The sequence below is a fragment of the Panthera pardus genome, unplaced genomic scaffold (assembly GCF_024362965.1).
Source record: "Panthera pardus isolate Hobbes unplaced genomic scaffold, ASM2436296v1 HiC_scaffold_6, whole genome shotgun sequence".
Taxonomy (NCBI): Eukaryota; Metazoa; Chordata; class Mammalia; order Carnivora; family Felidae; genus Panthera; species Panthera pardus.
The window spans coordinates 99,450,518-99,472,351 of record NW_026526991.1 but is presented as its reverse complement, the minus strand read 5'-3'; the positions used below and the strand labels follow the sequence as shown (position 1 = coordinate 99,472,351).

At 49.2% G+C, this 21,834-nt stretch overlaps 2 protein-coding genes across 4 annotated transcripts in view; one reads left to right on the top strand and one right to left on the bottom strand.

Moving 5' to 3' along the window:
- Positions 1 to 13,456: 13,456 nt before the first annotated feature.
- RBP5 (retinol binding protein 5) lies at positions 13,457 to 18,667 on the bottom strand. Of its 3 annotated transcripts, none has more exons than XM_019464633.2 (4): positions 17,006 to 17,269; positions 16,547 to 16,725; positions 14,370 to 14,471; positions 13,457 to 13,924 (listed from the first exon to the last, which is right to left on the bottom strand). In XM_019464633.2, the coding sequence occupies exons 1-4, from the start codon at positions 17,076 to 17,078 to the stop codon at positions 13,871 to 13,873; spliced, it is 408 nt and encodes a 135-aa protein (XP_019320178.1). In that variant the 5' UTR covers positions 17,079 to 17,269; the 3' UTR covers positions 13,457 to 13,870. The 3 variants fall into 3 exon arrangements, with proteins under 3 accessions (XP_019320178.1, XP_053750987.1, XP_019320175.1); XM_053895012.1 differs by lacking the exons at positions 13,457 to 13,924; positions 17,006 to 17,269 and adding exons at positions 13,931 to 14,258; positions 18,284 to 18,667; XM_019464630.2 differs by lacking the exon at positions 13,457 to 13,924 and adding an exon at positions 13,931 to 14,258 and having other exon boundaries at positions 17,006 to 17,271.
- A 224-nt stretch (positions 18,668 to 18,891) lies between these two features.
- CLSTN3 (calsyntenin 3) overlaps positions 18,892 to 21,834 on the top strand; it is a 28,566-nt gene continuing 25,623 nt past the window's right edge. The window contains exons 1-2 of the mRNA XM_053895011.1: positions 18,892 to 19,255; positions 21,643 to 21,765. Coding sequence (XP_053750986.1) covers positions 19,192 to 19,255; positions 21,643 to 21,765 — 187 coding nt within the window. The 5' untranslated portion in view covers positions 18,892 to 19,191. The remainder of the gene's footprint in view (positions 19,256 to 21,642; positions 21,766 to 21,834) is intronic.

Here is a 21,834-nt window from a genome sequence, read left to right as displayed (position 1 = left end):
ATCCCTTAACATCATAAAAGCCATATATGAAAGGCCCACAGCTAATATCATCCTCAATAGGGAAAAACTGAGAGCTTTCCCCCTAAGATCAGGAACATGACAGGGATGTCCACTCTCATCACTGCTGTTCAACATAGTGTTGGAAGTCCTAGCCTCAGCAATCAGACAACAAAATGAAATAAAAGGCACCCAAATTGGTAAAGAAGAAGTCAAACTTTCACTCTTCACAGACGATATGATACTCCACAGGGAAAACCCCAAAAATTGCTAGAACAGATACATGAATTCAGCAAAGTCGCATGATATAAAATCAATGTACAGAAATTGTTTGCATTTCTATATACCAATAATGAAGCAACAGAAAGAGATATCAAGGAATTGATCCCATGTACAATTGCACTCAAACCCATAAAATACCTAGGAATAAACCTACCAAAGAAGTAAAAGACCACCTGTATGCTGAAAACTATAGAAAGCTTATGAAAGAAATTGAAGAAGACACAAAGAAATGGAAAAACATTCCATGCTCATGGATTGGAAAAGAACAAATGTTGTTAAAATGTCGATACTACCCAAAGTAATCTACACATTTAAGACAATCCCGATCAATATAACTCCAGCATTTTTCACAGAGCTAGAACAAACAATCCTAAAATTTGTATGGAACTGCAAAAGATCCCAAATAGTTAAAGTAATGTTGAAAAAGAAAACCAAAGCTGGAGGCATCACAATCTCGGACTTTAACCTGTACTGCAAAGCTGTAATCAAGACAGTATGGTATTGGCACAAAAACAGACACATAGACCAATGGAACAGAATAGAGAACCCAGAAATGGATCCACAAATATATGGCCAACTAATCTTTGACAAAGCAGGAAAAAGTATCCAATGGAAAAAAAGACAGTCTCTTTAGCAAATGGTGCTGGGAGAATGGGACAGCAACATGCAGAAGAATGAACCTGGACCACTTTCTTACACCATACACAAAATTAAACTCAAAATGGATAAAAGACCTAAATGTAAGACAGGAAACCATCAAAATCCTACAGGAGAAAACAGGCAGCAACCTCTTGACCTAGGCCACAGCAACTTCATACTTGACATGGCTCCAAAGGCAAGGGAAATAAAAGCAAAAATGAACTATTGGGATAAAAAGCATCTGCACAGTAAAGGAAACTTTGAACAAAGCTAAAAGGCAACTGATGGAATGGGAGAAGATATTTGCAAATGACATATTGGATAAAGGGTTAGTATCCAAAATCTATAAAGAACTTACCAAACTCAGCACCCACCCCCAAAAAAACCCCAAATAATCCAGCGAAGAAATGGGCAGAAGATATGAATATATATTTTTCCAAAGAAAACATCCAGATGGCTAGCAGACACATGAAAAAATGTTCAACATCACACATCATCAGGGAAATACAAATCAAAACCACAATGAGATACCACCTCACACCAGTCAGAATGGCTAAAATTAACAACTCAGGAAACAACAGACATTGGAGAGGATGCAGAGAAAGAGGAACCCTTTTGGACTGTTGGTGGGAAGGCAAATGGTGCAGCCACTCTGGAAAACAGTATGGAGATTCCTCCAAAAGTTAAGAATAGAACTACCCTATGACCCAGCAAGTGCACTACTAGGAATTTATCCAAAGGAGACAAAAATGCTGATTCGAAGGGACACATGTACCCCCATGTTTATAGAAGCTCTATCAATAATAGCCAAGTTATGGAAAGAGCCCAAAATGTCCATCAACTGATGAATGGATTAAGAAGATGTGGTGCATATACACAATGGAATACTATTTGGCGATGACAAAAAATGAAATCTTGCTATTTGCAGCAACGTGGATGGAACTGGAGAGTATTATGCTAAGCGAAATAAGTCAGTCAGAGAAAGACAGATATCATATGATTTCACATTTCATGCATATGTGGAATTTGAGAAACTCAACAGATGAACATAGGGGAAAGGAGGGAAAAATAAGATAAAAAGAGACAAGATGCCTGGGTGGCTCAGTCAGTTAAGCGTCTGACTTCAGCTCAGGTCATGATCTCGCAGCCTGTGAGTTTGAGCCCCACATTGGGCACTGTGCTGACAGCTCAGAGCCTGGAACTTGCTTAGAGTTCCGTGTCTCCCTTTCTCTCTGCCCCTCCCCTGCTTGTGCTGTCTCTCTCTGTCTCTCTCTCTCTCTCTCAAAAATAAATAAGCATTAAAAGAAAACAGAGAGGGAGGCAAACCACAAGACTCTTAAATACAGAGAAAAAACAGAGTTGATTGGGGTTGGGGTGGGGGTGGGTTAAATGGATGACAAGCATTAAGGTGGGCACTTGTTGGGATGAGCGCTGGGTGTCATATGTAAGAGATGAACCACTGGGTTCTATTTCTGAAGCCAAGACTACACTGTATGTTAACTAACTTGAAAATAAATTAATAAAAAAAAGTTCTGTTTTAAATTCTTTAAAATTAAAAAAAAAATGTTTATTTTTGAGAGAGAGACAGAGACAAGCAGGGAGGGGGCAGAGAGAGAGGGAGACACAGAATCCTAAGCAGGTTCTGTGAGCTGTCAGTACAGAGCCTGACTCATAAACTGCGAGATCATGACCTGAGCCGAAATCAGACGCTTAACCGACTGAGCCACCCAGGTGCCCCTGTTTTAATTTCTAATACAGTGACTATGAATAGCTATAACCTACATAAACAAAAGTCCTTTGGGGTTCTCAATTTTTAAGGGGATAAAGTTTAAGAGGAACTTCTCTAAACCAACCCCTAAAACTGCTCTACAATAAATACAATACAACGAATACAATATATTATCACACACTATAATAGTTTTTTAAAAAGAAAGACACAGAGGTATAGCTGAAAGGTCAATCTATCAATTAAATTGAAATTGGATTCTGAACTGGCTTACTTTGCAGGACTTGTTTCTAACAGGGTGACCTATTAGAAATTGTTTTGGTTGGTCTGGGACCAAGCGGTTTCCTGGGATGCAGGACTTTCAAAACTAAAACTGGTTCAGCCCCATGCAAATTGGGACAATTGGTTATTTCTAGCCCTTCAATCAGCTACTTTGTCCCCCTTTCCCTTGGCCAAACGTGAGTCTCTGAAGAGCAAAACCACATCTGTGCTATGTGTAGGCCCCTGACAGGTAAGAGGATAGAGGAAGGAAGGGAAGCAAGCTACAAAAGTATAAGCACACCATGTTCACAAAAGTAGGAAACACTCACAAGAACAAGCTAACATAACTGTGGCCATCTTAGAGTAGAGGGATGTGGATAGTTTAAGAAATGTTTCTCTGTGTAGTGAAATTTCTGTTACATTATTGAACCACTTTAATAATTACAGAATAAATGTATTTAGAGTTATAGCTGTAACCAGATGGCTCTTTCTAGGCCAGGCAAAATTAGAAGGGTGAGGCCATGGATCCTGAAGATGATGCTAGACCCTGGCTCTGGGGGCATCTTTAATCAGTGTGATTAATGAAGAAGGACTTTCTGTCCTTGGATACAAACTCAGGCCAGGCACAGATCCTTTCAACCTTGGGGGGGCTTCTGTCTAAGCACAGGTTGATATCCTGTAGTCTCAACACCTTCCTGCATCTCTGTCTCACTTATATCTTCTGAACCTGCTTCTGGGTCCATTGAATTTTGTTTCTCCTTAACTGAGGAGGGCAAAGTGCAGAAGCAGAGTGGGGCGCAATCTGCAAAGTTGTGAAAGGATTCGAGAGAAAGCAGAGGGAATACATGGTGTGAGTGCAGGAGTGCGGGAGTCCATTTTCAGTTTGGAGTTGTAGTTTTAAGTTTTGAAATTCCTGTTCATGATGCCACCTGCTGTCCAGCATTGGGAAGGGCCTGTGAGGAATAGTGCTGGGTTTTCCAGACCAGGGAGGATTTCCTGCAGCCTTCATTAGACCCTAGAATTTAGAGAGGAGTTTGCTCTCTCTTGGAATCCAAACAGCCATGGGAGACCCTGGGCTGAGAGAGTGGGGGAAGTTTCCTGTCTTTAGACACCTTGCCCTGGGCTAGGACACGTTGGGCCTTTTATGCCCCACATCAGGTAAGGAGAGAGATACAGGAAAGAGGTGGAGAGCAGAGGGAGTGAAAGAGGCCTGAGTCAGTTGCGCTGGGATCCTGGGCTTCTATCCTTAATGGACACTAGAGATGTGGACAGAGATTTAGGGGATGAGAGTGACTCTATCAAGAGTTGGGTCTGTCCTGCAAGCTCCACTATCCCCAAGTCATCTCAGGTATGCAAGTTAGGACATTGATATCCATAGGTTAGGGATATTTGGGCAGAGGCTAAATCAATGCCAAAGGAGTGCCAGCCACCTCTGTTGGCCCTCCAGTCTACCTTCCCTACTCTGCCAGCTATCTGTCTATGGCATCTTGCTCCTCCCCAGCTTAAAACCTTTTAACGACTGCACCCTCTGATGCACAAGATGGAGCCCAAGCTACTTGGCCATCATGGCAGATTCTTCATTGGTAATTGGGCTCTGCTTGCCTTATTCCATGCAGTTTCCTCCTCTCATATGCATTCCAGCCTCACTGGTGATCTTGCTATTTCTTAAACAACACCTTGCATTTGCACATGTGACTCTTTGGCCAATTCTGTGTTTTTCAGTCATCAGAGACCAAAAGGTAGCATAACACAGTGGCTAGAGGAGTGGGCTCCTAAACCAGACTCGCCAGGTTCAAATCCAGGCACTGCCTCTTAGAAGCTTTGTGACCAGAAGCAGCTCATGCACTTTCTCCTTGCCCATAAAGATCCTCACCTATAGAAGAAAGGTGAAGACAGTGGTACCCACTTCCATAGGGGTGTTGTGAGGATTAAGTGAGCTAATCATTTAATTTCTTTGGAGAGTGCCCAGCCTTTGGTAAACCCTCAATAAATATCACTACTTGTTTAGAAAGGCAGAATAGCAAAATGGTTAGGCCAGTGGTTTTCAACCAAAAGCAATTTTGCTCCCCAGGGGATGTTTGAAAATATCTAGAAATTTTTGGTTTTCACAGCTGCAGGGATGCTACATCACCTCCCATAACAAAAAACTATCTGGCCTGAAATGTCAACAGTGCTGAGGTTGAGAAAGTCTGGGTTAGGTGGCCAGGTTATTCTGGAACCAATTTGTTTGGGTTCAAATCCTGGCTCTGCCTTTGATATGTGACCTTTGGCAAATTACTAAGGAACTCTGTGTTCGTCAGTTTTTGTGATGGTGAGCTTTATGTGTCAACTTGACCAGGCCAAGGGATGCCCAGATAGCTAGTTAAACATTATTTCTTGGTGTGTACATGAGGTGTTTCCAGAAGATATTAACGTTTCAATTGGTAGACTGACTAAAGCAGATGGGCCTCCCCACTGTGGTAGGCATCTTCCAATCCATTGAGGACATGAACACAACAAAAAGCAGAGGAAGGGAGGATTAGTTGGGACACTGGTCTTCTGCCCTTGGACTGGGATTTACACCATCAGCTCCCCTACTTCTCAGGCTTTCAGACTGGGACTACAATTACACCATCATCATCCCTGGATTTCTAGCTTGCAGCTGGCAGATTGTGAGGCTTCTCAGCCTCTATAATCGCTTGAGCCAATACCTTATAATTAATCTCTGGAGAATCCTGACAATATGGTTTCCTTACCTGTAAAGTAAGGATAACAATATGTCATAGGATTCTTGGGAGGAGTAAATGAGTTGAGAGGTGAATGTCTGGCATGCAGTAATCATGCCATGGATGCCATCCATTATATGATGCCTTCTCTCCTCATGTGTCCCCTCCTCTGGGAAGCCCTCTTTGACTCGGGGTTAGATTACTTTCCTGTGCTTATCAGCACATTAGCACTTATCTTCATATATGACAATCACCTGTTCGCTTGGCTATCTTTCTTCTAAGACTGTGAGCTCCTTGAGGGAGGGCTGGTTCTATAGGTTTCAATATCCACAGAACTGAGCATGATGCCTGGTACATGTATCCATAGGATGAATTCATGGGATGAGGTAAAGAAGAAGAGTATGGATGAGGTATTGGAGTTTTCAAGGAAGGTGCCCAGGGAGGAAGAGAGCATGTGAGTAGAGAAAGCAGGCGTATGAATACAAGATGCCCTTGAGAGGGCTTGGCTGGTCCTAACCTGGGCGACCTGGCTTCTACCTGCTCTGATCTTCACTAAGTAATGGGGCTTCTGGCAGTGGTGGTAGATCTGGGCCTGGTGAGTGTCCTGCATCTGTTGGGTGAAAGCAGAAGTTATTATATGGCAGGCTCAGGGGCTGCCCATAGCCTATGATTGCTGGGGAGAGTATAGCAGAGCAGAGAGCCATTAAAACACCTTCCCTGGTGTCCCTCTCTTTCTAGCCATCAGATTTGGCTACACCTGGTGGCCTCTGCACAGAGCCTTCTGCTATCTATGTTTCTCCATTTCACCCTCTTTTTCAACAAAGAAATCTTTGGCTCTGGTATTGCTGTGCTGGCCTCGGAAGGCTGGGGAAGACCCCAAAGATTTCTTACTCTGTGAGGGATAGCTTACCACGCAGGCGTGGCTCTCCATTGCATTGTATGTCTGGACAGCAACTTCCCCTCATTACTGCTGGTATTCAGGACCCTGATGCTCTGCCATCATAGAATTTGTCAATTAGCTTCCTGCCAGTAAAGATCTGATGCTATCTGAGATAATCTCCCTGCCCCTGGATATGCACTCTCTCTATTGACATGAGGTTTATTGAGTTGTATTCTGCTGCATTTTTCCTATTAAAGCCACAAGGTAAACTTATACGTCTGTGAAAGTGGGGGGGGGGGTGGTATTATTTGAAGATTTGGACATTCTTTTTAACAATTACCTAGGGAAAAGGTGGGTTCTCAGAAAGTACTCCGGCAGGTGGGCCTAAGAGAAGAAGGAAAGGGGGCACCTGCCTATCTCTGAACTTCACTTTCTTTAGACTTCTAGGGGGACACTGAGATGTGGGTCCCTGGTGCTGGACACGCAGATGGTGTCTGGGCTTAGGGCTAGGATGGAAGGGCCTATAACGCCCTTGGGTGTACAGCCATATCTTTTTGTGGCTGGACAGGTTTATACTGCCCTAAGTCACTCATCTACATCCTTTTGCCAGCTTGGCAAATACTAAGGCTATGGTGCTAGGAGGAGGGTCATTTGTGTGTAAATTCAAAGCTGATAATATGTGTTGGTTACCGGTTGTATAATAAGTCACTCTTACATTTGGCTGTTTAAAACAGTGAATATGTATCACTTCACACAGTTTCTGAAGGTGAGAAGCAGCTTAGATGAGTGATTTTGGCTAAGTCTCTCACAAGGCTTCAATCAAGGTGTTGGCCATGGCTGCATTCATCTGAAGGCTTGACTGGGGCTGGAGGGTCTGCTTCCAGGATGGCTCCCTTACAGGACTATGGGCAGGAGGCCTCAGTTCCTTCCATGTGACCCTCTTCACAGGACCCTTCCCTGATACAGTGTAGGAGGAGAATGCACAAGGAAGGGAATGCCAAGAAGTGGGGATCATTGGGGGCCACCTTGGAGGTTGGTTGGGTATCACAGAAATAGACATATTATTTTAGTACAATAAATCAGAAGATCAGTTAGTAAGATGTTATTTTTGCTAGGCATGGTTGTATTTCAGATGCATTACCCTAAAGCCAGAGTGCCTTTGGGGGCTTCTGACCCTCTCCTTCACCTTAGATCTGAAGGGCTCCTTGACTTGTCCCCATCAAGTAGCAGGACCATACAGACCAAAGTAGGACCTGCAGGAGAACAAACACAGAGGAGGTGAGGCTTTGGAAGGATAGCAAAGAGTTAAAAAAGGACGAAGAAGCTGTTGAAAAGGCTAAAGGAAGAGAAGCAAGGAGAAGCCCTAAATAGAATGCTTTTTCCAACGTAAGGGAGGGTAACCATAGCACGAGTCTTAAGAATCTAGGACAATGGTCCCACACCAGCAGCTTGTCTAACAGGACAAGTTCAGAGGCTGGAGATTCCAGTCCCGAAATCTCCCATACCCGATGGGCTTTGCGTGGACTTTCAAGCCTGAAATAAAGTCCTCTAGTAAAGAACTCTTTAAACATACCGTGTATGTGCTTTGCTTGTGAATAGGAAGGCAGTTCTGCTGTATCCTGCACCATCCCTGCCATTCACAATGAGTTTATGGGTGAGGCTGCATTTGGACCTCAGATAATTGACTCATATATTACTCTCTGTTCTATTTGGCTTTTGCTTTCTCCAAGACTTTAATAAACCCTTGTTCAAATGATGCCCCCTTGTCCCGTCTGTGCTACTCAGTAACAAATGAGTGGGGGGGGGGGGGGAACAAAACAGGATGGTGAGTGGCAGTAGAGATTAGGGGAGCCACCTTAAGGAAAGAGAGAATGCTCTGTGATCTAGCCGTTCCTTCCCATGTTGGGGTTCTCTCTCCAGTGGGGACGCTGCAGGCTAGACTTCAGTTACATTAAGGATGACAGTTTCTTTACTGCTGGGTCAAGGGCAGGGAGCAAAGCTTTTCTAAAAACAGTGGCGGAAAAGAAAGGAATCCAAGGGGAGGGTGTGGGTGTGCAAGGCGAGATAGATCAGTCATAGAATACTGAGGCTGAACAGGACCAGTCCTGCGGCACAGAGAAGTGACATAATTTCCCTGAGATCATGCAGCGAGGCAGCAATAATGACTCCTCAGGCAGTGCTTTTAGCTCTGCCTTGTGGTCTGATTAGGTCAATGAGTACCCACAGCTATTGTGTGCGTGAAGGAACAGAAAACTGGATGAAAAGGCCACGTGGACAATACACACACCTCTCCCCACACACTGTACGTGGAAGAGACGAGTGTGAGACAGACTCAGGAGCGACACGCACATTTCCATGGGAGGAAAACTGTAGTTGATACTTAAGTAGACCCTCCTCCTCCTCCTGGCTCATCTGTGGGGTCAGCAGGGCTGGTGAAGCCCAAACTGGGGCCTGAATGGGGGGTTGCTGAGGACAGGGGATATTCTGCAGGGGATCAGGGGCGGCGGGGTCGGGGAAGGCTTCTCAGGCATGAAGGAAGCATGAGAAAAAAAAAAACTTACGAGGAAGAAAAAAGGGTGCTGGCTGGTTTTGGCATTCATGCGGAAGATGAGTGAGGACCAGGAGGGCCAAGGGTAAGTGGCCACACCTGCAGCTGGTAACTGACGGAGCTCGTGCTGGGGGTCCAGTCCCTTAAATGGTGTGGCTTCAGTGTGTGCTGTGGGGGAGAGACCCCTGAGGAACTCGGGGGTGCTGCTGGAGACTGATGGCTCTGTGTGAGCTATTGCTTCAGTGGCAGTGGCGCCGGGGCTGGGCGGCTGCCCGCCATCGGCTCCCTCTCCCCTGCAGAGAAGTCTTCTCTTGATGGGAAGGCAAGAGTGGCTGTTGCTCCTGCAAGTCTAGCAGGCAGGAGCAAACGTAGCTTTCCAGTTTCCAGCACAGGGGCTCTGCAGGGCAGCACTGTCTGGGACAGCACACTTGTCCTCATGGGGATGAGGGGACCACAGGATACAGGGAGAGGTTCTCTTTCTGGAAGCCTGGGGGAGGCAACACCCCTCCATCTCCCCACTGGCCCCTGGCAGACATTTTATCTGCCTGAGTAGCCAAGGTGAAGGCTATACTGTCTCTGAATCTCTGATCTCAGTCCCTTAACACTTGGGTATAAATATAAGGCACTGTGTGACTTCACAGGCATTGGCAGGGATGTCTTATCCTTAACGGCAGAGTACAAGGCTTTGCTTCCGGTTAAGAGAATTGCAATCATCAAGTCAAGAGGTAAGAGAGAATAGAAATAATAATAGCTAATATTCACCAGTTCTTATTCTGTTCCAGGTATTATGCTGAGTGATTTCACATGGAATTGTCACAAAATTCCCTGGACAAAGGAAATACTTGGTATTGCTTGGTATGACCAGCAAATGGGTCTTATTTACTGAAGGTTAGTGGATGGATATGCTCACACAGCTGGTAAGATGTGGCAATTTGACACCAGACCCTACTCACTTGACCACTATGGAATACTCCTTCCCAATTTTGGTGTGATTTTAGGTTGATCTAGAGCCTCTGAGGCAAGTGATTTATCCGTGAACCCAATGGCTTGGCGACGCTGGTGACCCTCTGCTTGGGCACTGGCCATGGGGGACAGAAAAGAGGCTCCTAGGGATGCCCCCTCTCTCGAGGAGCCAGAACAAAAGTGAGGGCAGAAGGAAGTGAGGCGTGGGACTGGGTGGGTGGAGGAAGGCAGGAGCCCCAGCTAGACAGTGGGCCAGGAAGTCCTTGAGAGAACAGCGGTGCCCTTGTCTTGCTGGAAGGTCAGCTCCATCTCATGCCTTTGGAATCTAAATGGCCTCTGGTGAGAGCGGGTATACAGTGTGGAGCTGTCCCAGAGCCATCCTGTTGGCTGAGATCTAGGGGAGGAGGAGGCCCTGATGGATGCAGATCCTGGCCCCTGGTCAGGCAGGGCCACTGCTTGCATGCTTGGTCTCAGAGACTTTGGCTACCTTCTTTCTTTTTTCCTTCCTTCCTTCCTTCCTTCCTTCCTTCCTTCCTTCCTTCCTCTTTTTCTTTCTTTCTTCTTTCTTTCTTTCTTTCTTTCTTTCTTTCTTTCTTTCTGGCAAACCCAGGTCGCAGAGCCCCTTTGATTTAGCCGTCATCCCCTCACCTGCTATCTTTTCCCCTTCTGCTATACCTGCAAGGTTTCCCCATCCTCACCTGACCATAATCATGGACACAGCCCTGGGATGGCTCCAGATCAGTCCCTGGGGACCCTGATGGCATGGGTGCTGCTGTGATTGAGGGGGTTAGAGCCAGGGGGAAGTGGGGGGAGACATGTCAGAGAGCTGGATGGAGGTACCGGAGGTGGTCCCCAGGCTGGGTAGGAGCAGCGAGTTCCAGAAGAGGAGGAAGAGCCTGTGGAAGAGCAGGGAGAGGCAGGAGGGGAGGGGCAGGTCATGGTCAGGGTCAGCCATATCAGCAACTGCTGGCCTCTTACTGGCCTTTGGGTACTGAAGTCTAGACCAGATGTAGTTTTTGCCTCTTAGGGGATAACATTTGGGTTGGGGAAAGGAGTCAATATGGCCAAGCCTCTGCTGTCTCTTGGGCTCCCAGGATTTGCAGTGCCTTTTAAGGGTTCCCTTCTGCTAGTAAGGGATCCAACCCTGTTATAGAATGGAGCTCCTGGCTGCGATGGCCTTTGTGCTTTAAGAGTTGAGGAATTTCCTGCTTTTTTCCTGAGCTTTCTTTTCAACATGCGGGTCTGGGCATGTGGAGTGGGGGGTCACATGGGAGGTAGTGGCTGAAGGGAGGGGGCAGTGGGGAGGAGTGTCTGGCTAGACTTTGCTGCTCCTGCCTACTCTCTGGTCCCCTACCAGAATGTAGAGCCCGAGGCCTCGGGCAACACGTGGCTCTCTGCTTCGAAGACACACACCTGCTCTTGGCGTATACGCTGTTGCTTACTTTCTTCTGAGATGAGGATCTGTATTGATATAAGGGATCAAGACTAAAGGACCATCTGAATTTCAGGCCAGAGGTTGTTTGTGACCATATGGTGCTATCTGGGCCTGAGGAAGAGGGAATGGGGTAGGGGCCCTGCATGGGGCTGGCTCAGAGGGATGCAGTTATTCCCTCTCACATGGAAATAAACATTTTGGATTCCTGATCACCTCCCTGGGGGCGAAGATTCTGGTCAAAAAAGTCAAAGTTGGTCCCCTGGATTCACAGCTTTGTGTGCTCCAAGACAGGCGGGTGGTGGGACTTTCCTTGAGGGCTATTTCCCTCTGGCCTGGTTTTTCTTCTTTCACAGTTTGGTGTCCCTCCTAAACATCTCTTCCATCTGAAGACAGAGGGAGCAGCCTGATCTGAATGCAGGGTTGGGGTTTTGTCAGGGTGAGTATGTGGGTTCAAAATTGATGGCGGTGGGGGTGTGGTGTGTATGTGCGTGCGTGCATGTGTGCGTGTGTGTGTGGTGGGGGATGGAATATTCAAGAATGTGGCAGAAGAGGGAAGATTAAACTTGGTGCCTCTTCAGCTCCCACTGCACTGAGTGGCGCCCCCTGCTTCCCACAGGGGAAACAGCAGCCCCAGCTTCCCAGTCTCAGGTACCTGCTTTCACCCACCCCCTTTCCCACCGACCCCCTTGGTGATGTTTCTGAAGCTGCTCAGTCATCCTCTGACTGCTTGTGCTCTTTTGCGGATCTCCAGGCTTCTTGTTGGACTCTGGCTCCTGAAGGGGTGAGGTCAAGTGAAGGATTTGAACTTGCAGTGTGGATGGCTGGATATTCATGTCACACGGGTTTTGAGGGGTTCAGCTTGGACCTGTCAGTTGCCATGGAGGACTCCAAGCTACTGGGTCAGGCCCTCTGGCAAGACTGCAGTGAGGGGTGCTGGACCAGCATGCAGAGCACAGGGGACTGTCCTGTGGGGAGAGGCTTGGACATGCACTGTAAACTCAGAGTGACTAGGATGTTGCATTGCCCTGGTGACTTAGGCAATGGGTGTCTACACGTGGAACATCTTCCTTTGCCTTCGCTGTTCCTTGGAAAGGGACAAGGTAGGATTCAGCAGTCCTCAGAGCTTCTGCTGGTTGGCTTTGCCCAGAGGAGGGCTTTCTACATCCTACTTTACTGGGGACATTTGCAGAGAGGCTGGCAAGGAATAAGCTATTCAGTTCCACTCAGTTCTTTCCCAAACTCATTCCAGAGTGTATAGTAGGATCAGTGTTTCAAAACTAGTGACTGTCTTGAATGTGTAGGGGCTTAGCCATTGCAGGAAGAAGGGGCAGAGGTGATCATCTAATGAGCCAGGGACTTTCCAACAAGCCCTGCCTCCCACACAGTCAGGCTCTGTCCCCACCCCATACAGCCCTCTGGCCCCATGGGACTTTTATTCTGAAAGGACCAAGGCCCCTGGAGGTTTGGGTGTGTGTGGGGGGGTATCCAGAGGCTGGAGCTGGCCCTGACCCTGAACAGGCCCTGCCCTCTGGGCTGTTTTCCCGGTAGTGATTCCGGGACCCTAAAGGAGGGGACTTACTGTCCTCACTTCTCCCCCTTATCCTCTGTCCCGGCCTTGCTGGCCTTCAAGCAAAGGGTCCCGATAGCCAGGCGTGTTGGTCTTCTCCCTACTGTTGCCTTCACGCCCCTGTGTCCTCATCTTTCTAGCCCTTAGCCTTATATCTTCCATTGGTTTCTAGCCTTCTTGCTGCCTTTCCTTCCCAAAGCAGACATGCAGGCCAGGTCACTATTCTGAAGTTTTGTAGCCTCCCCCAGCACTGAACAAGGGTCTTACTCTGTCCCATCCCTCTTCCCCAAAGTGTAGGATGGAAATATAAGATAGCTAGGATTCATTCAGACATTGGTACGTGTGGTCTGTTGAACTCTGTGTGGGTGAGGCTGTGCCTTGGGATGGGTTCTGTTGAGCACATGAGGCTTTCTTGAGAATAAGGACAAGGAAACAGACAACAACAACAACAACTCTACCAGTAGCTCCTGTTTACATTCTTGAACCCAACTCAGTTTTCCAGAAGTTTCACCAGGAAGAGTTCTTACTAGTCCTCAAATGCTCAAAGCTTAGTTCTTTCTTAGATGGAAAAGAAGAAACCAAATGAAATGAAGAGAGTTGAGATCCACTGTTCTCAAGGGGTCTTTCCCCTTTGCCTGTTTCTTTCATCCAGGAGGCCAGACCTTGAACCAGATGTGAGGCAGTGGAGTGTGACAAAAGACTTTGGCCTGGGGGCTACAAGTTATAGATTAACATGGGGAGGAGGGAGGAGGGACCTGGAGGGAGAGTAAGCGGCCCAAAAAAAGGGACTGCTGACCTGGAACAATCTGGCTTGCAGGGGTACAAGGCCTCCTCTCCAGGAGGAGCCTGGGGACCGGTGCAGTCTGGCTATTTGACCTTCCTGAAGACCTGCTCGCACACTGCATCCCTTGCAGTCAGTTCCTGGGGACACAGTAGGAATAATGAGGAGAGAGAAAGAAGGTTCTTGCCAGCCAGAGTTCCTTTCTTGAGGTCCTAGAGCCCCATTTAATCCTTCAGGATACAGCAGTCGGAGTGCTTGATGTATGGGGAATTGTATCATTGTCCCAAACCTTCAACTTTTCACCCCAGAGGAAGGAAGGAAGCTGGGTCACAGAATGTGAAACGGCTAAGTCTCCATCTCTCCAGTCATGATTTATGGACATGCATCTGATTTGTAGCCAGGGGCCCAACTGGCCCCTCTATTTCTTCTCTCTACTCTTCCCAGTGCTTTTGTTTTCCTTTCTTGCTTGCCTTCCTTGGAGGGGGGTAGGGAGTGGAGTAGGAGACTGCTTTGATTTGGGCAAGGGGATGTGTCTTAGCCCAAACAGGGGGATGAAACCCCTCTCCCAGCCCTCACCGAGCTTACCAGATACAGCTTCTCTCCCTCCAGCCAGTGTCTCCAGCCTCGGTTGGGGACCTCCCCTTTCTGCACACATACTAGCTGCTCCTCCTCCCAGGTTACTATGGTCTATAGGGAAAGCAAGAATAAGGGAAGATTTGGAGGCAGAACACCCCAAATGCATCCAACTCACTCTGGGCTGCCCCGCTTCACACTGCAGCAGATACTGTCTTGCTCCAGCCTCTTCATTCTGAGTGAGAGGGTGGTTTTGATTCAACATGACTCCCCCACCCCCACTGCCAACTCCTACAGGCTACTGAGGCCATAGTTTGTCTATGGTGACTATTAGGGTAGGGCAGGGATGGAACAGGATAAACCAGGGGTAAAATTGGGTGGTGGGTGATGAAGAACAAAGACTTGGTCCTTGGGATACTTCCAGTTGGCCTGGAAGGTCATTTGGGAAAGAAGAGAGATTGGTTGGGAGTCCCACCTGGGAATCTCTCCTCTTTCTCAGTTTCAAGGACAGCTGAAGTGTCCCTGAGAGTAAAGAATCACCCCTCCTCCCCCATTGGAGTGGGGCGGGCCTGGCATTCCAATCAGCATTTCTTAAACCCTCCTATAGAATAGGCCTTGCTAACCAAGGTGCTGAGAATCTTGATCAGATTGAGCAGGAAACAGGTGTCTATGATGCCAGGCAAGCGTTGGGGAAGAGCTGAGTCTTCAAGAAAGCGAGGGGTTAGTTAGATTGGAGATACTGGGACATCTCCAGCAAGGAAAGGAACAGATAGAGATAAGAGAGAAGGTCAAATAGTTGTAAGAGGCTCTAAACTAGGGTGTTTGTGGAAAAGACCCTTGTATACCATGGACCTCATCTGGAACATAATGGATTGTCACCGAAAGGGTTTAATTCATGGTCACTTTTGCATTTTAGATGAATCCTTGTGGCTATAGCATGCAGAGTAGATTAGAGGAGGATTAAGCCTGGGGGCCAATTTTGGGCACCAGGTGAGAAGTGAGGGCTTAAATAAAGGTAGTATCGCAAGAAAGACTAGGAAGGATCAGTGATGTTCAGTGAAGTAAAATGGGCCATGAACGTAAGTCACATATGTAACTGCAAGATTTCTAGAAGCCACATTAAAAAAGGAAGAAGAAACAGGTGAAATTAATTTTAATGACATATTTTATTTAACCTAGAATATCCCAAACACTAAAATTTCAGCACGTGATTAAAATAAAAATTACTGAGATGTTTTACATTTTTTTTGTACTGTCTTAAAAAACTCACTATGTATTTATACTTATAACACACCTCAATTTGGACTAGTTACATCTCAAGTGTTCAATAACTGTATATGGCTAGTAGCAACTATATCAGACAGTGTAGATCTTATAAGGATTTCTTGACCAACTAGATGTGGGGTGTGTGTGTGTGTGTGTGTGTGTGTGTGTGTGTGTGTGTGTGAGTGTGTTGGGGCAAAGGGGTAAGGGAACAGAACATGTTGACTGTGATTCCCAGGTCTCTGGTCTGCCTGGTTATCACCATTAACAAAGGCGGTAAATATAAAAGCAGAAATAGGTTTGGGTAGGAAGATAATGAATTTGGATTCGAGCTTGGCGCGTGCAGATGGAAACATTGTCCGACAGATGAAAGCTTCACCCTGAAGTTCGGGAGACAGATCTGGCTGGAGAATACAAGTTAAGGACAGCTTACAGATGGTAGCAGAATGCATGGGTATAGATGATTTAGCTGATGGCTGTGTACAGACAAGAGAGACAAAGTCAAGAACAAAATACTGGGGGGGAATCCCAGATAAAGGGGTTAATAGGGGAACTAGGGTCTGCAAAAAAGACCAAAAAGACGGCATGAGAAACAGAAAGAAGTAGAAGAGAGTGGAGTCAGAGAGGCTAAGGGAAAGGAGACTCTGCATTGACCAACTGTGTCACAGGCTAGAGGGTGAGCAAATATTTCTTCTTTGGACTGAAGGTGACCTGCTCTTTTTGTACTTTAGCTGGTGATAAGAGGGGGCAGGAGAGAGTGGTTTGGGGGAAGCACCCGGAGACTGTTACCTTAGGGATTCTGCAGCCTGCTGTGGTGGTCACTTTCTCTGGCTGGAAGAGGTCCCTTAGTTTTGCCTCAGACTGTTAAGAGGCACGCACCTATCTGCTCTCCCACATGCCCTCCCCCAACCCCCCGGGAAAAGTACCTGGCATTTTCGTCCATCCACGATCCTTAGATCTTCTTCAAACTCAACTCCCACATCGAATTCCAGAATGTAGTTGCGGAAGGTGCTGAGGGTCTTGACTATCACGTGGTTGCCCTGATGGTCAATCTCCTTGTCTGGCTTGAGCAGCAGTGCTATCTTCCGCAAGGCCATGCCGATGTCTGTGGGGGGCTAGCTCTTAGCAGGGGTCCCACCAGCCAGCCAGGAACTTCCCTCCTGCAGCAGTACCTTGGGGCTGTGAGCTTCCCTTTAGCTGGGTGTAAGACTAGAGATTGACTCTCCTACCAGTGCTCCTGGCTAGAAACGGATCCCAGCTCACCTGCCCCCACCTGAGCCTTTCCACAGCTTCTAACCCCAGCACTCCTCCTTCTCAGTGGGACAGAGAGGAAGGAAGGGAAAAAGGGGAGTGAATGGGGCCTGGGGGAGGGGTGAGGCCATTACTTAGGGCTTGCAGATAATGTTCCATGTTCTTCTGCGAGACAAAGCGGTAGTAGCCGGTGAGGTTGGGAGGCATTGTCTGGGCTGGCCAAGATGGAGATGGAAATTTCAGGAGAATATAGCAGACAGGATGAGGAGGGAGCAGATGTTGTCTGGCAGGTGAGGCTGAGAGACTCCAGACCAGCCTCTACACACACACACACACACACGCACGCACGCACGCACACACACACACACAGAACACTCTCGAACACAGAGGCTGCGTAAAGGTCTGTGCTTACCAGGGCTTTTATAGGGCTGGGCCCTGGTGCAATAAGAGCTCCTACCAGACTTTCCCCCCTCCCCCCATGATGAGTTTGGGACTGGTGCCTGCAGCCTGAGGGAGGGGTAGGAACTTGGCAGCTTTGTGCCTGACCTCGGCTTTTCCTGAGGAAGGAACCTGAAGTAGTATCTGGGGCTGTCTGTCATCCAAGACTTGACCCTTTTCGAAGGTCAGTTTTGGCTTCCAGCCCATTTCTGGCAGGTTTGGGAACTGTTCCAGAGCTCTGAGGGGGGCAGTCTCCCCTGGGAGAGGTCTGGTCCTGCTGTGTGGTGGGGGCGGGGGGAGCTTCCAGACTCATCCAGGGACCAGTTCTAACAATATCCTGAGATCCTGGGATTGAGTCAGGGATCCCGAAAGGTATGAGGGGGAAGAGGTGGGGAAAGAAGGGGTGACAGTCAGCTGGCCAGGAGCCACCGTGAAGAGAATTCTCCAGTGCTGCCTCCCACAACTCCCTCAGACAGCTTCACCAAGTTGGGGCCCCAACTCTGGATTCCAAACTCTTTGTCCAATAGTGCTCTTCCCAAGCAAAGAGAGGGTTGTCAGTGCGAGGTATTGGGTTCAAAGTCCAGAGCAGAAAGTGAGGGAGGAGTTTGGTTAGCTATTTTGGAGAATTTTCTGCTCTTTAGCTTGGGACCCAGGGGTTTCCCTCTCCCTCTGAAGTCACTGATGGAACCATCACCCCCCAGTTCCCAGCCTTTGGACAGCCTATGCTTACCAGATGTAGTCCCGTTGCTGGGGCTGCCTAAATTATTGTGTACCTCGCCTCCACCCCCATCCCCTTCTCTCTCTCTCTCTCTCTCTCTCTCTCTCTCTCTCTCTCCCTCTTTCTCTCTCTCTCTCTCAGACCTACCAACTTCCCTGGCTGGCTTCAGAATCAGCTGGATTGGTTCATCATGGTTTAAGGTGGGAAAAGCAGGGAGAGGGAGGCAGAGAGCCTAGGCAATGGAAAAAAATCCCACCTGCTAGTGACTTGTTTCCACAGGTGTGTGTGTGTGTGTGTTGGGGAGTACACAAACAGCTCACTCTTCCTCCAGTCCCGGAACTCTTTCCACCTCCCTGCTGACCATCCCATGGTTTCCTCAGATACTGGGGCCAGAAACTGAAATGCTACAATCTCTCCGGTTTGGTCTGGGTTTTGCTTCACGGGCTCCCGGGAGGCACGCAGCAGGAACCTGCTGTTGGAAAGGGCTGTGAAAAGAGGTTAATGCAGAGCTGCTGGTGGTGGTGGTGGTGGTGGTGGTGGTGGTGGGGTGACGTGAATAGTGCCCCTCCTCGCCTCGCTCAGGTCTTCGTTGACGTCTCCCCTTCCCTCCCCCGGGCATCTAGCTTCTCGATTCTCCCAATGTCCCTCTTATTTCCCACCCCCTCTACGGCTTTCCAGCTTCCTCCCCAGCCCCCGCAGTTCCCTTGCGCCCGCAAATTGCAGTCTAGGGAAAAAGCCCTAACACATTCTCCCGCCCCTGCTCCCTAGTCCCATTGGCTCCCTCCCCCTCCCTGCAGCACCTGGGCCCCCCCCGCCACCCGATTGGCCAGCGACCCCATCAATCCTCGCCTGGCTGTGCTGACGTCATCCTGCAGTAGCGGGGATGGGTTGGGAATGAGGGAGAGAGTGAGGACGCCCGGCTCCAGAGCAAACGAGAAGCCTCTGCAAGTCCCCCACCTCAGCCACCCGGGTTGAGGTCTGCCCAGGTCTGCTGTATGGACCAGTGTGGGCGGCAGGCTCTTTTCTGTCTGTGCCCTGCTGCCCCCTAGCTTCTCCCCCCCACTGCTTGGAGAGCCCCTGCCTCCCTCCCCCAAGGTGGAATCAGCCGGCTAGAGGCTCTCGGGGGAGAGCGATCGCCTGGCCCTGCCCTGTCCACACCACACCATGACCCTCCTGCTGTTGCCCCTCTTGCTGGCCTCCCTGCTCCCCTCCAGCTCCTGTAACAAAGGTGAGTGAGGTGGGGGAGGGGGCCACTGAAAGAGGGGTATGGGGAGAGCAATGTGGGGGTAGGGGTGGGCAGGGGCTGTTGAAGCTATCGGGCAAATGACAGGTGTGGGTTCTTGCCACCATCCCCCTTCCCACCCGTTTTCTCGGAGCTGCCCCCTTCTCGGCCTCACATCCCCTTCCCCACACCATCCTCTCTGGTGTGTTTCTACCCATGTGCTTCTCTTGCTCCCGTTTAGTCCTCATTTCTGTCCTGGGTTCTCTGCATCCTCCCCCCCCCCCCCCCCCCTTCAATTTCACCTCGGGGAGCTATCTCAGGTCTCAGAAGGCCTTGCCCCTGGAGGGTAATGTACGTCTCTGGGGGGTTCTCCGTTGTCACTGGGGTGTGCCCGCACTAAGGGCGTGTGGCAGATCCATCTGGTTCATTTCCATCCCATCCTGGATGGAAACAGTTGCTTGCAGCAGCTCAGCAATTCGGAGCACGTATGTTTTGGCGTGTTCCTCTGCGTCCATACCCGGCATACAGCTGGGCTGAGGGTTACCAGAGCTGCCCTCTCTGGCAGACAGCAGATAAATTCAGCTGGGTGAGGCCGTCAGAGGGACGAGGGATGAGGGGCGAGGGGTGAGGGGAGAGGGGCTAAGGCTCAGGTAGGTGGAGGAAAGCAGGCAAGGGCAAAAGTGGGTGTGTAGGGGGTGCCAGATGAGCGGTGAGAGGAAAAAGCTGAGGACGACGGACATGAGGTGTGGGAGGGGGGTAAGAAGGAGATGGATGGAAGAGGGTAAATGTGGAGGCAAAAAAAGAGAGAGGATTGAAAGGGACAGAAGAGGGGGAAGGGGAAGTCGAGGAAGGAAGGGCAGGGAGCCAGCAGCGAGTGAAGGAAAAGAACACAAGGAGAGTCTGTGGCCAAGAGGAGAGTAGCAGGGAGACTGGGGGTGAGCTGTGGAGAAGGCGCCCAGCCCTGGCCCTACGGCACCACAACCCTTCCATCTTCAGGCTGTGGCTCCTCGCCTCAGTGTCTGACCTCAACCCAGCTTCTTAGCCTCCTGCCACTTCCTGTGCTGCCTTCTGAGTACCATCTTGTGGCTTCCTCCTCTGCCTTTCGAGAAGGGGGTTCTGGTGGTCATCTGCTAGAAAGAGGCAGGCATTCCGATACCAGAAGCCTTTTTTTTTTTTTTTTTTGTGGTGTAGTTGGAGGAAAGACTGGAAGACAGGATTTTTTGCTCACCATGATATCCTGGGGAAGTTTCCTTTTGGTGACTCAGTTTCCCTCTGATGATATGTCTTCTTCCACCCATGTTCCACTGATGGGCCATCATGAATGTGCTTTGGGAGTCTGGGGGCTGGCATGGTGGGATTAAATAAACGGTGGCAGCTGAGGTGGAGGTGATGTAGAAGGGAAGGGAGCACACTGTGCCTTCTCCAAGGCCCCTCACCGGGCTAGGGGGAGATCGGTCCCGGGGAGGAGACACAAGTGAGCTGAGTCTGGCAAGAGGTGGGGAAATCTAGAGGCTGAGTGAGTCCTGTATCCTTCCTGGCTTGGCTGGTGGTTGAAGGGAAGAAAGGGGTAAGCAAGGAGGAGGACTAACTCATGAGTCTGAATAAGAAGTGGGGGTCAGGGAGTGTGGGGTTTGGTGGCCTTGTGGGGGACGTAGCAATGTGCTGGCTGCGATTGTGCTCTCTTGGGTGTAGGGATGAGAGGCAGGCAGGAGATTTGTCGTGTTTCTAGGCCAGCTCAATAATCCCTTAGGATGTCGGCTGTGCTGGGTCCGGTCATTTGGCATTGATTCCTCACCTCCATCCCTGCCCCTTTCTGTCCCCCTCCTTCTGTCCTATATATTTTCTCTTCTCTTAGGTTGGATGGATTTAGGCTGGGGCTTGGCTTGGAGAAGGGCAGAGTGAGGGGATCAGGACTGAAATGGGGGTGGGGGTGGTGGTGGTGGTGGAGAAGATAAACACGCAGGATCTCAGGAAACGTCTAGATCTTTTTTCTCTAATCTCAACTCTGCCCTTTCCCAGGGCCTTCTGATGGCCCACCACTGCTCTCCGAATCTCCAGTCTCCACTCACTAGCACTTGAAATCCCTCAAGAAAATTCTTTACCCCCTGACCATGTTTCCCAGGGGAGATAGTGGTCCTCCTCCTCCTCCTCCTCCCCCAGGGTAGGCTGTTGCCATGGAAACGGTCTATCCTGCCATGGGCAGAAGGCTGTGACATCCCACAGACCCTCTGACTCCTTTAATGCTGATTTCTTGACCTCAGCCCTTCCTCCTGCACGTGCTTGTGCAGAGGGTGGAAAGGGGGATAATAGTGGAGTGTAAGTGGGTCGGGGTTGTGCAGGAGTGGAGGGCCAGCTCACAGGTGCGTCCTCTCCTCTCCCTGGGCGGGGGTCAGCCAACAAGCACAAGCCATGGATCGAGGCAGAATACCAGGGCATCGTCATGGAGAATGACAACACGGTCCTGCTGAACCCACCACTCTTTGCCCTGGACAAGGATGCTCCCCTGCGCTATGCAGGTAATTGGGGTTGGGGGATGGCAAGGTGGGTGGGACAGAGAAAAGTGGTTGGGCGGCCAAAGGGTGAGG